This window comes from Clinocottus analis, unplaced genomic scaffold, assembly GCF_023055335.1.
Source record: "Clinocottus analis isolate CAN_PGR_092001 unplaced genomic scaffold, fCliAna1.0.p SCAF_16, whole genome shotgun sequence".
NCBI lineage: Eukaryota > Metazoa > Chordata > Actinopteri > Perciformes > Cottidae > Clinocottus > Clinocottus analis.
Genome location: NW_027175887.1, coordinates 4,407,508 through 4,419,480, shown reverse-complemented (window position 1 = coordinate 4,419,480; position 11,973 = coordinate 4,407,508). Strand labels below are relative to the sequence as shown.

Here is an 11,973-nt window from a genome sequence, read left to right as displayed (position 1 = left end):
TGTTTCATTTCTTTGCGCCTATTCATGGTCTCTGTTACTACCCACCCATCAATTCCCCATTGTATTTTCCCATTGTCTACACCAAATATTATTGAATCAGTAATAATAATCCAATAATATAATGTATAATAGTTCCAGTCACAGTGGATATGTGTGTATCGATGGATAATTTTTATATTGCATTACTGCTACTTTTAATTAAATTACCTAACTTCTTTATCCCGCAGAGCAATGTCAGACTTTAAGTCGTTTGAAATCAACCTCTATAATAATATAACACTCCAGCAGCTGTTGCGGATTTTGTGTGCGCCCTGAAAGCTGCCTGAGAGCCAAAATTCGGGGCAATAAATCCCGCGGTCCTCCGTCATTTTGTCCGACAACTCGCCTGAATGAAAACAGAGGAGCGACGCCACTGTCACTACCAGTGAAGAGGGGTTTGAGCAACAAAGATCCTCTGTGAGCTTCCTCTGCGGGTTCACCTATCGGGTGTCAACGGTGTACATTTCGATCAGGTGCGTTTCCCTTCGACCACAGACGTCCATGGCTGCAGCTCCCGAGTGGTTTTCATTAATCACGGCCTGTAACGCAGCGAGCTAACGGCGTGATCATGCGTCAAACAGGCAGCGCGTCACAAACGGCTTCACGTTTCCAGAAACTTCTGGTTTGCGACCATTGAAGCAGCCGCTAATGCTAATGCAGCTTCATCGCTCGCCTCTGAATTGCACGTGTTTTGGGAGTTTGTGTGAAGTGAGCCGCACTGACGTCCAACTCCCGCATGTTAGCGCACCGAGCTTAGCGTTAGCTGCGGGACGCGCACACGCACAAACCAGTCGGACTCGGCTACGTTGTTAGCTTCATTGTTTATCCATCTGTCCCCCTCCCCACCCCCACACGCAGAGTGTCTGCTGGACGTGACGGAGCAGCATGGACCCGCGAAAAGTGACTGAGTTAAAGGGCTTCGTACAGATGTGCGAGTCCGGTCCCGAGGTCTTGCACCTTCCAGAGATGGGTTTCTTCCGGACCTGGTTGCTGAGGTCAGTGTACCACGACCTGTAAAAGCCACAGTTTGTGTGAACGGTTCATTAGGGGGGTGCTTTCTGTCATTGTGTCACTCGTAATACGTATGTTTGTGTTGCCTTTTCAATGTGTATACTGCATATTTTTTTGTGATCTGTAAAGTTTCAGGGGATCTTTACTGAGAATAATGTCCAAACATAAAATAACCACATCTATTTTTGTTAGATGCATTTAATACACTGCCTAATATGTCACAGTCCTCTTATTGCTCTCTGAATCCTTCTCCATTATTTTTATATTCCAGCATGGGTGCAACAATCCCACCACTGCCCAAGACAGAGAGGTCATGCCAGGTGAAACAGAAATATTACAATTGTGTTCCTTTTTACTATGCTGCTGTTGTTTTTTTGTGTGTGTTATTGACATCTTGTTGTAACAGGGTGCTCTTTGACTTATAGGGTGGCTGTCCTTGTGGTCCTTCCCCTACGTCAGCGGCACCTCATGAGCCAGAACCTTCTGTACTCTCCGAGAACGAGGAGAGTGATATAGGTACAGCACGTTTTTGAAATGGCAGCTCTGGCCTCAAGGCACCAGAGTGTATAGGTGCAGTTCCTGTTGTGTGGATACAGCATGGAAGCCCTGGCAAAACAATTAATTCATCTTTTTATGTATTCATTTTTACATATGGGCGTTTGTTTTGACAGATTGGTTAGTCGGTTCTAATCTCACGCTAAGCTCTGTTCATATTTGCTATCGTTCTTCTAAACCACCTCTTGGCAAGAATGCAAATGAGCATGTTTACCGAATGCCAAACTACAATTTCTAATATATAATTATAGGTGTAGGACTCCAGCTCAAGTCTGTTTTTCTGAAGGTGGTGCAACCCTTGATAAAGGAAGGCTTTGCACAAAAACTGTGTGGCCATTCCACTATTTAATAAACATATATATTTTTAAACCATGGCATAGATGTAGCAGACCTGAATGTGTGTGATTTGGGAGTCAGACTCAAATGTATTTTCTCAAAGTAATGATAAATATTACACTTGATCTTAGCAAATTGGTTCTAAGAATGTGTTTTTATTACTGTGAAGACTACACCATGTTTTCAAAGTAGTGGGTACTACTGTAGGGGGGAACCAACAAGAGCTCACTGTAACTGTTGGACCCTTTTCAGAAATGGACAACGAGGGAGTGATCGAACCAGACACAGATGAGCCGCAGGAGATGGGGGAGTTGAGCGTTGAGGTAAAAATGTGTTCTATATGATCTTTTAGTTATGCATGCAGTTACTCAAATATACTCAGTATTTATTAACTAATGAATAACTAAACCTTGACACACCTGTGTCCGTACACTTCCTCAGGTCACAGAGGAGATGATGGACGAGGCCGATGAGAAGAAGATGGCGGCCATTGATGCTCTCGGAGAAGGTACGGTGACTTCCTGTTTAGAAAGTGACACAGTTTCTGCATGAATGAGGGAAATACAAAGACGTACAAAATTGAATAGGATTTATAATCTATGATGTTATTTCTCTTACAGGTAATCTGCAGAAAGCCCTGGATCTTCTGACTGAAGCCATCAAGCTGAACCCCTGCGTAGCCATCATGTATGCCAAGCGGGCCAGGTGAGTGTCCTCTCATTCAGGTTACCAATGGCAGAGCATTCAAGTGTCACTCAGCTTTTCATTGCGTTTTCACGCCTCATGACTGCTCCCGTTGCAGTGTCCGTTCTAAATGTCATTGGTTGTCCTCTTTTGTGGTTAGTGTCTTTATTCAGATGCAGAAACCCAACGCAGCCATAAGAGACTGTGACAGAGCCATCAGCATCAACCCAGACTCTGCACAGCCTTATAAGTGGAGGGGAAAAGCTCACAGGTACATTTTTTATTTTACACCTCTGCGCCCACACGTTGCATAACCAAACCCTCAGTATAAACACTCGCGAGCGGGACACGCCTTATCTTGTTTGGCAACTGGCATTCATTGCAGCAGGACCAATAATATTGGATGCACCCATATCAGGGTTGCTCTCACTCGTAAGATTCAACATAATTACATTGCATTTCTTTTAGCTGACGCTTTTACCCAAAGCAACTTACATTTTTGCTCTAGACACGGCAACAGGGAGCAACTAGGGGTTAAGTGTCTTGCTCAAGGACACGACGACGTGGACTAGCGGAGCCGGGGCTTGAACCACCGATCCTCTGAAGGACAGACATGCTAACCACAGTGTACTGTCATTATTATCAGAAAATGTGATATTTATCTCTGTGTGAACATCATAATAATAATAGAAATTATGTTTGATCTCTTTATAACTTTAAGAGTTTTCCCAGATGAGAAGTTGACAGTTGTGCTGATTTTCATTGATCGTCAATTCAAAATGCAGGCTGCTGGGCCACTGGGAGGAGGCAGCCAGGGACCTGGCCACGGCCTGTAAACTGGACTATGACGAGGACACCAGTGCGATGCTGAAGGAGGTCCAGCCGAAGGTATAATGCCAGAGAAAAGAAGCAATAAACAAAAAGAAACCGACGCTTTATACATTTGTTTCAAAGAGGGTAAAGTGGATATGCTATTTTTTAATGTGGTGCTGAGAAGAAAGGAGTTGATCCATGTTTGTGATGCGTTCACGTGATCCTAGTCCAGAAGCCCCCGATGGCAGACAGCGATGCTGTGAGTTTGTGGTTCTTCCTTTGTGTCATGTTTCCCTTTTTTTTTTTTTTGTTTTTTTTTTTTTTGTTTGTTTTTGTTTTCTAGGCAAACAAAATCATTGAGCACAGACGCAAATATGAGCGTAAGAGAGAAGAGAAGGATGTCCAGGAGAAGCAAGAGCGGATAAAGAAAGCCAGAGAGGAGCATGCACGGGCTCAGAGGGTGAGTCTTTCCTATTTTAGACTTAAAAAGACATAATAAAGGGTCCCGTTAGCTGAACTATTCTTCCTACACGATCAACTGTGGCGGCATACTAATGCACGAGTTGGTTGATGACAGCGTCACAATTGAAGTTGCTGCAGAGAAGCCAACATTTCACCGATGGTGTCCACTTTTGTATTTGTCTTTTTGAACTCAAAGAGAAAGCCATTAACATTTCCCCGTAAGAGTTTTTGATAACGCCTTTTTAAAGTGACAGGAAACCACCCCTGAACCTTTGCACTCTTAGTAACTACCCCCATCCTTTTGCGTTTCAACAGGAGGAGGAAGCCCGGCAGTTCGGAGGAGGAGGATTCTTCCCAGGAGGTAAGAGAAACAAGCCGGTCCATTACGGCACGAGAGGAACACTACAAATGTCAAGCAAACTACACAAAAAGATGATAGCATGTGGAAAATAATTCACTCTTTTAATTGATTTTATTGATCTAATACATTGCGTTGTATGCTGTAAAACCCGAATGTCCATATATTTTGAGTCATTTTTTAATGAATTATTTACAGCAAGTCCTGGTGGATTCCCAGAAGGAGGCCCTGGCGGCATGCCTGGCGGCATGCCTGGCATGGCTGGCATGCCTGGTCTCGGTGAACTCCTGAAGGATCCTGAGCTGCTCATAGCCATGAAGGTGACAACAGTAGTCCTCCACATCCCACCACTGCCACATGACTTGATTTACGCAAGTCTTGAAGGAATAGGTCAACATTTTGGGAAAAGTGATTACTCGCTATCTGGCAGAAAGTTAGATGGGAAGATTAAAGATCCTCGAGTTTGAATGCTAAATATGAAACCTGTTAGCTCAGCTGAGCATAAGGATTGTGGACGAGGGGAAACTGCTCGCTAAATACAGGAACACGCGTCCAATACACTCTGTGGAAGCTGAACTCATTTCAACATGCGTCATTTTTGCGGCGCTTATCACCCATACTTAGAGAGGGGGAGGAGGATGTTGAGGGGAGGGACATCTGTATTTGAGCCATTTGGCAGCGCTGCAGATGGACTTAGATGCATTATCCTGTAGATCACTTAAAGAGATTAAAAGGCTACAGAGGGGGAGATCCTGTATACACCAACATACACCTGCTTATGTCATCAAAGTCAGAGAAAACCTTTGGAGACTTTGGTGAAATTAGTTGTAGTTGTGTACTTGCTAACTAGCACACTTCCTATGTGTGTTACTGCTGCTAGTTTAAAATAAGCTGTGGACCCAAAGGTTTTATTTAAAGGGATGAAGAAAAAAATTGAAAACATCTTTTTGTTTTAATTATTAGAAGTTAAAACCTTGGCTAATCTGCTTAATCAGGACATTGTTGGCATGTATATATTTTTTTTTATCAGATATTGATAAACTTTGCTCTCATTATAAATGTGACAAAACAATTTAAAAACAGTTCCCTTTGTGAAATTGTGAGGGCATTTTTCTGATGTAGGCAATCAACAACAATTGATAAATTAATCAATAATAATACAGAGCGCTGTGGAGATTTAGTGAGCTGAAGACAACCATTAAAGTGATGGTCTGATTGGATAGTATAAAGTACTTCTCCATGGTCAGGGACTTCCCAGGATTAGAATGTGAAAAATGTACTGACACTGCTTTAGAGATGCACTACATGTTTGAGTTTAAAGGTGACCCTGTTTGCGCTCCCTGTTTCACTACAGGACCCGGAGGTGATGACGGCCTTCCAGGATGTAGCACAGAACCCGGCCAACATCGCCAAGTACCAGAACAACCCCAAAATCATGGCGCTAGTCACCAAGCTGAGTTCCAAGTTTGGAGCGTCACCGCAGCCTTAGAGAAGAAAGGACCAAAGACGAGTGGATGGATGGTGAATCAATCTGGAGAGCCACAACGCTTTTCAACTATTATTCCACTGTGTGCAGATTAAACAGGGAGGGCTGGGGGGTGATGGGTTGATTGGTGTTGGGGAGAGAAAGTGAGGCTACTTTTTAAATGTTCTTAAACCAGCCTGTTAGTTCAAACAAAGGTTAGGAGTCAACTTCTTCTGACTCGCCCCAGCTGGGACTTCACGTAACCACAGGTTGACGTTTCCTTAAGTGTATCTGGAAAAAGCTAAACTGGGAGCTGCCGCATTAAGACGCTCGCTCAAACATTTCTACAGCCATTTATTACGTTTAGCTACGGGCCTTTCCTTTCTTTGAACAGAGCCGAACTGTCACACATAACCGTCGGATGTTTTTGTTATCAGATCTATTATAAAATTCACAAAAAAAAAAATGTTACTGATGTTGACGTCTGACCCTGTTGGAAAATGACTCCCAATAATAAAACCTCTGTTGCTGCAAACAGAGTTCGACTTTCTTTTCTAGTTGTCTTTTCCTTTACGTCATGTACAAACCAGACATAACTGATTTATACACCTTTTCACTAATGTTTTTCATCTGTTAAACTTATAAAAGGGGATTTAGAGATATTCAATGAGTTAATTTCTTCGAACAATAACATCCAGGAAGACCTTCACTCAACCCTTTGTGGTCCTGATGTTTGTTTTGACTGTAGATGTTTTTACAAGCAACAACTTGTAGATGGATTACACTTCAATTCATTGAGTTTAGATATTGACCTATGTTATCTATCAATTTACTGAGTTTTAACTTCAAACTGTTTCTTGTGACAATAAAACTGTAACTTAACCAAACGGTTGCAATTTGAGTGGATGAAGCTGGACAAGTAAGAAGTCTTATGGTTTGAAGATGAAAGTTAGCTAACAGTTTGGATTGATTACTTTTCACTTATCAAGTGATACTACCAAATAAGTGAATATCTGCTTTTCACTAGTCTGAGTAGTTTTTGGTTTTTGGTAAAACGAGATACTTTATTCAATTTGGTACAAGCAACCTAAAGATGCCACCTTGGAATTATGGACCATTTCATTATATTTCATTTAATCAATAGGGTTGCAACCAACATCTTCCTTTATCCAACCAGCGGACTATTGAAGAGAGTCCCTACAGGTGCTGCAGTATGAATCAGGCCCAGAAGGCGGGGTCGTCACCAGGCCACTAATCCGCACACGGCATCTGTCTTTCAGCCGTAGGATTACCGCTCTATAAACACACGATGGGTTCTCATGAAGCCCTGAATTACTGTTTCAAAGCTGATATGACAGTCTGGACAGCTTTTTGTCCAACAAAAATGTAGTTTAAATATTAACTAAGTCCCAAATGAGTCTCTGCACACAACCAAAGAAAAATGGTATTTTCAGCAGCTGCCATTTTTGCTTTACAAACCAGCACACTGAACTGTCAGAAACCCCCCTACTACCTGAACAAGTAACAAGACCTGTTTGTGTGACAATATTCATGTTTATTTTTGTACTTACAACATACCAAAACAAAGACATGGGTGTAAAACAACTGCTTGGAAGCAGGAGGAAACAGAGAAGTAGGAAGGGCGATGCTTGCAGTAGCGCAGAAAAAGGTCAGCAATAATACAGCTAGTGTCCATATCTGTAAAAGAGAGAGGACGCACTGTCAATACAGACATTCACTTCAAGAAATAATCACAACGTCCCACTGTAATGATACTCACTTCTGAAACTCCCACTCCCTGTTGTCCAAAGGACACACCTGTCTGGTTTTCAGCCAGCGGGAAATACAGTGGAAGTGGAAGGCATGCTGAGGACGAGAAAACCAAACAGGGTAGAAATACACAGGAATATATGTACAGACAGGTGAGGACAGCAGTTCAATGCCACTGTTAACAAGCTTTAACATCCAGTTTGCCAAATAATACAGATGAGTTTGAATTATTTGTTGGCAATTCTGCTTTGCACTTATCCTATCGGGTATAAAGTATGTTTACATCAGTAATGTTTGAAAATAAAAGGGGAGACACTGGCTTATATTTGGTACAACATTACAATGGCAAGACTCATACACATAACGTAGTTTACTTTTACTGTAGTACTACTATAATTGGATGAAGTTAGCTTCAACATGTGAGGTGGCCCTGTAATGTGGTAATATACTCACCATGACAACATCTACTGTTTGAGTTTTATAGCCTAATAAATTATTTGATATATTCACATCTACAATGTGTGCCAATATATGTGTTTGTGATGTTTGGACAACACAGGTACTCACATTGCAAACACCCCAGGCAACAGTGCACTCCTCAGAGGTTGCAGAGGCCTGGTTGGCCTGGCACTCTATACCTGATGAGGGAGGGAGAAATTAGTCATCACGTAACAGGCTGACTTGTCTGATGATGAAGAATCATAATACTCGAATATCAAAATGAGTGAATCCAACACTATGTGGACGGGAACTCACACAGGTCCATGATGTGGTTACGACAGATGGCGCAGTTATCCACCACGATGTCCCAGGCCCATAGCGCCACGGCATTCCACTGGTGAGACGTCAAATCACAAACATTACTGGAGGTGGTCTTGTTGACACTGATGTGGAGATTTAATGACAGCTTCTAAGTAAAGTATATATAGCTTCGTAATGGCTTGTTTCGTGTTAAATGTTCAGCCAGATATTGATTATTATATAAATGAAAACGACAGAGCATCCACTCTGCTTTATTCTCACCTCCAAAAATAAACTAATGAATTTGACTGTTGCAACATCGCATCTATGCCAGTTACAATACCCTGTCAGATATTGTTTCATTATAATACACTATGTTGGTCTAACGATAGCTAGCTAACGGTCACCGCTGTTAGCTAGCTCGCGCGTTGAAGGTATTAAAGTGAGTTTAGAATCTAGTTAGCTACTCAGTTGGTCCCGTTAGCTGCTAACGCCTCTTCATTGAAGGGTAATCGCACCTTGTTTTAGGTTGGCAATTTAGCTTGATATTACTATAGAAGTGCCTCATAAACATCTCATAACTCCTTGTGAGGTGCTTTCAGTCTCCCGGAAACGCGGCTTAGTAAGCTAGCTAAACGTTTTGCCCGTTTAGCTCAGTGTTAAGAGCATCATTTTTTTTAACGTCACCTAAAATGTAACCGTAACATTGGGAATGCTTTTCGGTTTTTATAGTCACGATTAAAACAATTGAGGGTTTGTTGAAGCTGACATACATTTGTTTGCAAGTCTTCCAAAAGGAAGTGCAAATTCATGCCGTTAGAGGCTAACAGCTACCAAGCTAGCTCCTGTCCCAAAGGCAGAATAGAGTGTTTTAACGCCGTCCCAACAGTAAGAGAGCCGAGTTAGCTTAATTTAGAGCTGCTGGTAGATTAACAGTTACATCGTATTTACAGCACGACTCTGAATTACTCAATGAGGCATACCTTCTTCACTTCAAACCGCTTCTTGCTAGCTCCACTGTTTGTGCCGCTCGGCGTATCAACATCCATAGCTGCTGCCATCTTGAGAGGAGAAGTTTGGGGGTGATGAGCAATTCCCCCGGAAGCAACACTGCGATTTCCGTCGGTAAATCAGTGCGTTAATCCGGGATTGTGTTCGTTAGAGTCACGTTGTGGCGCTTTACAGTGGTGCTGATCATGTTATGGTGTTTAAAACTAATGTATGCTTTGTCACAATGAATCAAACAGCGCCGCAAAAATTACTATTCTCAGGTTCCACCGAGATTTGAACTCGGATCGCTGGATTCAGAGTCCAGAGTGCTAACCATTACACCATGGAACCCTATGCTACGTCACGTCGCTGTAGATTTACATTGCAAAAAGGGTATATGATGCAGCATTATATGCTTGGGCTTTTACAAATGTATTTACAATCAATTGTTTGTTTTAGTGTCTTTTTAGATAGCAGTGAACTAAATAGGTCAATCTTGACTGTGTTAAAGATGTGGTTATGTTCTTTATCTGTCAAACAAAACAATCATTTATCTCATGCAAAATTGGAAAGGCAATAGGCTGGCTCCTCTGGTTTCTCGTCTTTTAATGTATTTGTTTTTGCTTGGATAGTAAATCGTGCACATAAACTTCCCAAAGAACTGTATTCCGAAGCATTTTAATAAAAAGAAAAGTAAAAAAAGATGTCAACACTTTAAATTTGTTATATTTATTTATTATAGTGTCTTGTTCTTGGTCAATTTTGGTCCCCCAGGTTTTCTCTGAGGCTTAGTCTTGGTTGGTTTGAGTAGTTTAGCTTTGGGCTTTGTGGGCCGAGCCTTGACTCCAGGGGTCTTCAAAAGGCTGGTTTTGGGTTTCTTGAATTTTGGAGATCTGGAGGCCTTAACAACCTTTTTATCTGAAGGAGAGCTGATTTCTGGACAGGACGTGAACACATGGACGTCCCTGACCTTCTGACCTCTGATCTCAGGAGGGTGACCGCAGGTGGCGATCACCTCCAAACTTACATTCTCCATCCACCTGAGAAACGAAGACAGTCACATAATTATTGTCAATAATGTAGCTTTCAATCAAAATTTAGGCAATTTATTATTATGCTTCCTTGATCCCTGTGGCAGCACTCACTGAGCAGTAGTTCCCCTGCAGTTTTCTTGGGATTGAATGTTTTGCTCGAGAATATTTCAGCAGCAGTGGTGCAAGTTCACAATCTCACTACCAACTGTGCCACCCTGCTGCATAAATGTAAGCAAAAACCCTACTTTCCAGGGAAACTGCACTGACCTGCGTAGCCGCAGCAGAGGACAGTCACACATCAGAGGATTGTCCTGTAGGTCCACCACCTCAAGGCCGGTAAGTGGGCTCAGGTCAGGAAGCTCCTCCAGCTGGTTCCCTCTCACGGTCAGCGCCCTCAGCCCTGGACCCAGCCCTGCAAGAGCGTCCCTGGACATCTGGACAGTGAGACAAGTCAATGAGCTGATCACCAATAAGACCTGCTTTTTGAGCTGTTAGCACGGGTATGGCCTAAATGTTGTGAATGATACTAAGAAATTCTTAATTTAACATATAGTCACATCCACATGATATTCAGGTCTCAATAACTAATTTCACTTGTTGGGACTAACAACTATTATGTTTTGGGTCCCATTCCTTCCCACCCTTTATCCTTCATTTGGATTTTGAATCTCCAACAACTAATAAAAAAGCATTTAGCATCCAACAAAAAATCAATGCTTCAAGAGTCCTTTCAGTAACTTGTTGGTGCAATCAGTCACAACCTCGACATATTTCTACAATTACTAATGACATGATAGAAATTTGATAGAGACAGTTTACGATGCATAGGGCACTTCAGAAAAATGAAATTCTGTAATTTTGGCTTAGAAAAAAGGTCCCCCGCACCTTTTCCATGCCCATCTGATCCATGTAAAGCCTCTTCAGACTTTGGGCTATGGGCTTGAATGCGTTTGGTCCCACCCAGCGAATTGAATTCTGAGACAGGTTGATCTCCTCCAGGTTCGGGGCCTTGGATAGAGCGTGGGTAGGTATCTCGGTCAGCTGATTTGAATCCAGGTGAAGTGTACCCAGGAAAGCAGAGTCCAGAGCACCCTTGGCTGTAGCAGTTATGGTGTTGTTGGTCAGGTAAAGTTCCCTGAGGTTAGGGGTTACTGACAGCAAACCAGTGGGCTCCAGTTTGGAGATGGCATTTTGCTCCAGGTGCAACACAAACAGACTTGGTAAGAGTGCCAGGGCTACGGTAGAGACACAAAGAGATAGAAAATAGCATGTTTTTTTGTTTCCCATGTGTTTTTACACACATATGTACCGTGCACATTTTTGATTTGACCAACCACTCACCTGATCCGGGAAACTGTACCAGTCGATTACCTTCGAGATGAAGGTACGTGAGCTTGGGGGCTCCAGCAAAGGCTCTGGGGTCCAAGGATGTGAGGTCATTGTCAGAAAGATACAAATAAAACAGGTTTTTCATTCCTAGAAAGGCGCCACCTTCGATTTCGTGGACTTTGCATAACTCCAGGTGAAGGGAGACAACTTGGCTGGTGCCTGGGAAGCTGTTGGCAGGAAGGTGGTGGAAGTGGTTGCTGCGTAAGTCAAGCAGCTGCGTCTTGGTGGAGAAGCCTCGCGGGACTTTGGTGTGACCCCGACCCTCACATGTGGCGTGCTGGGATTCAATCTGTGGAGGGTTAAAATGATGCCTCTTAATGGAGTGT

At 42.7% G+C, this 11,973-nt stretch overlaps 3 protein-coding genes and 1 non-coding gene across 5 annotated transcripts in view; 1 reads left to right on the top strand and 3 right to left on the bottom strand.

Moving 5' to 3' along the window:
* Window positions 1-357: 357 nt before the first annotated feature.
* Window positions 358-6,258, top strand: st13 (ST13 Hsp70 interacting protein). The gene is made up of 13 exons (XM_068579359.1): window positions 358-512; window positions 898-1,034; window positions 1,322-1,370; window positions 1,476-1,566; window positions 2,194-2,264; window positions 2,383-2,449; window positions 2,562-2,646; window positions 2,786-2,896; window positions 3,411-3,513; window positions 3,782-3,898; window positions 4,216-4,261; window positions 4,457-4,578; window positions 5,613-6,258. Exons 2-13 carry the CDS (start codon window positions 925-927, stop codon window positions 5,745-5,747), a joined length of 1,107 nt encoding a protein of 368 aa, XP_068435460.1. The 5' UTR covers window positions 358-512; window positions 898-924; the 3' UTR covers window positions 5,748-6,258.
* A 999-nt stretch (window positions 6,259-7,257) lies between these two features.
* Window positions 7,258-9,503, bottom strand: rbx1 (ring-box 1, E3 ubiquitin protein ligase). 2 transcript variants are annotated; one of them, XM_068578623.1, is made up of 5 exons: window positions 9,218-9,503; window positions 8,250-8,328; window positions 8,061-8,131; window positions 7,504-7,589; window positions 7,258-7,421 (listed from the first exon to the last, which is right to left on the bottom strand). In XM_068578623.1, the coding sequence occupies exons 1-5, from the start codon at window positions 9,293-9,295 to the stop codon at window positions 7,409-7,411; spliced, it is 327 nt and encodes a 108-aa protein (XP_068434724.1). In that variant the 5' UTR covers window positions 9,296-9,503; the 3' UTR covers window positions 7,258-7,408. The 2 variants fall into 2 exon arrangements, with proteins under 2 accessions (XP_068434724.1, XP_068434723.1); XM_068578622.1 differs by lacking the exon at window positions 9,218-9,503 and adding an exon at window positions 8,517-9,038 and having other exon boundaries at window positions 8,250-8,377.
* Window positions 9,504-9,575, bottom strand: trnaq-cug (transfer RNA glutamine (anticodon CUG)). Its single transcript has one exon. It is a non-coding gene; the product is annotated as a tRNA-Gln (tRNA).
* A 385-nt stretch (window positions 9,576-9,960) lies between these two features.
* The window catches only part of chadla (chondroadherin-like a), a 5,178-nt gene continuing 3,165 nt past the window's right edge, over window positions 9,961-11,973 (bottom strand). The window contains exons 8-11 of the mRNA XM_068578338.1: window positions 11,600-11,936; window positions 11,144-11,493; window positions 10,526-10,692; window positions 9,961-10,264 (exon numbers count right to left, since the gene is read on the bottom strand). Coding sequence (XP_068434439.1) covers window positions 9,961-10,264; window positions 10,526-10,692; window positions 11,144-11,493; window positions 11,600-11,936 — 1,158 coding nt within the window. The remainder of the gene's footprint in view (window positions 10,265-10,525; window positions 10,693-11,143; window positions 11,494-11,599; window positions 11,937-11,973) is intronic.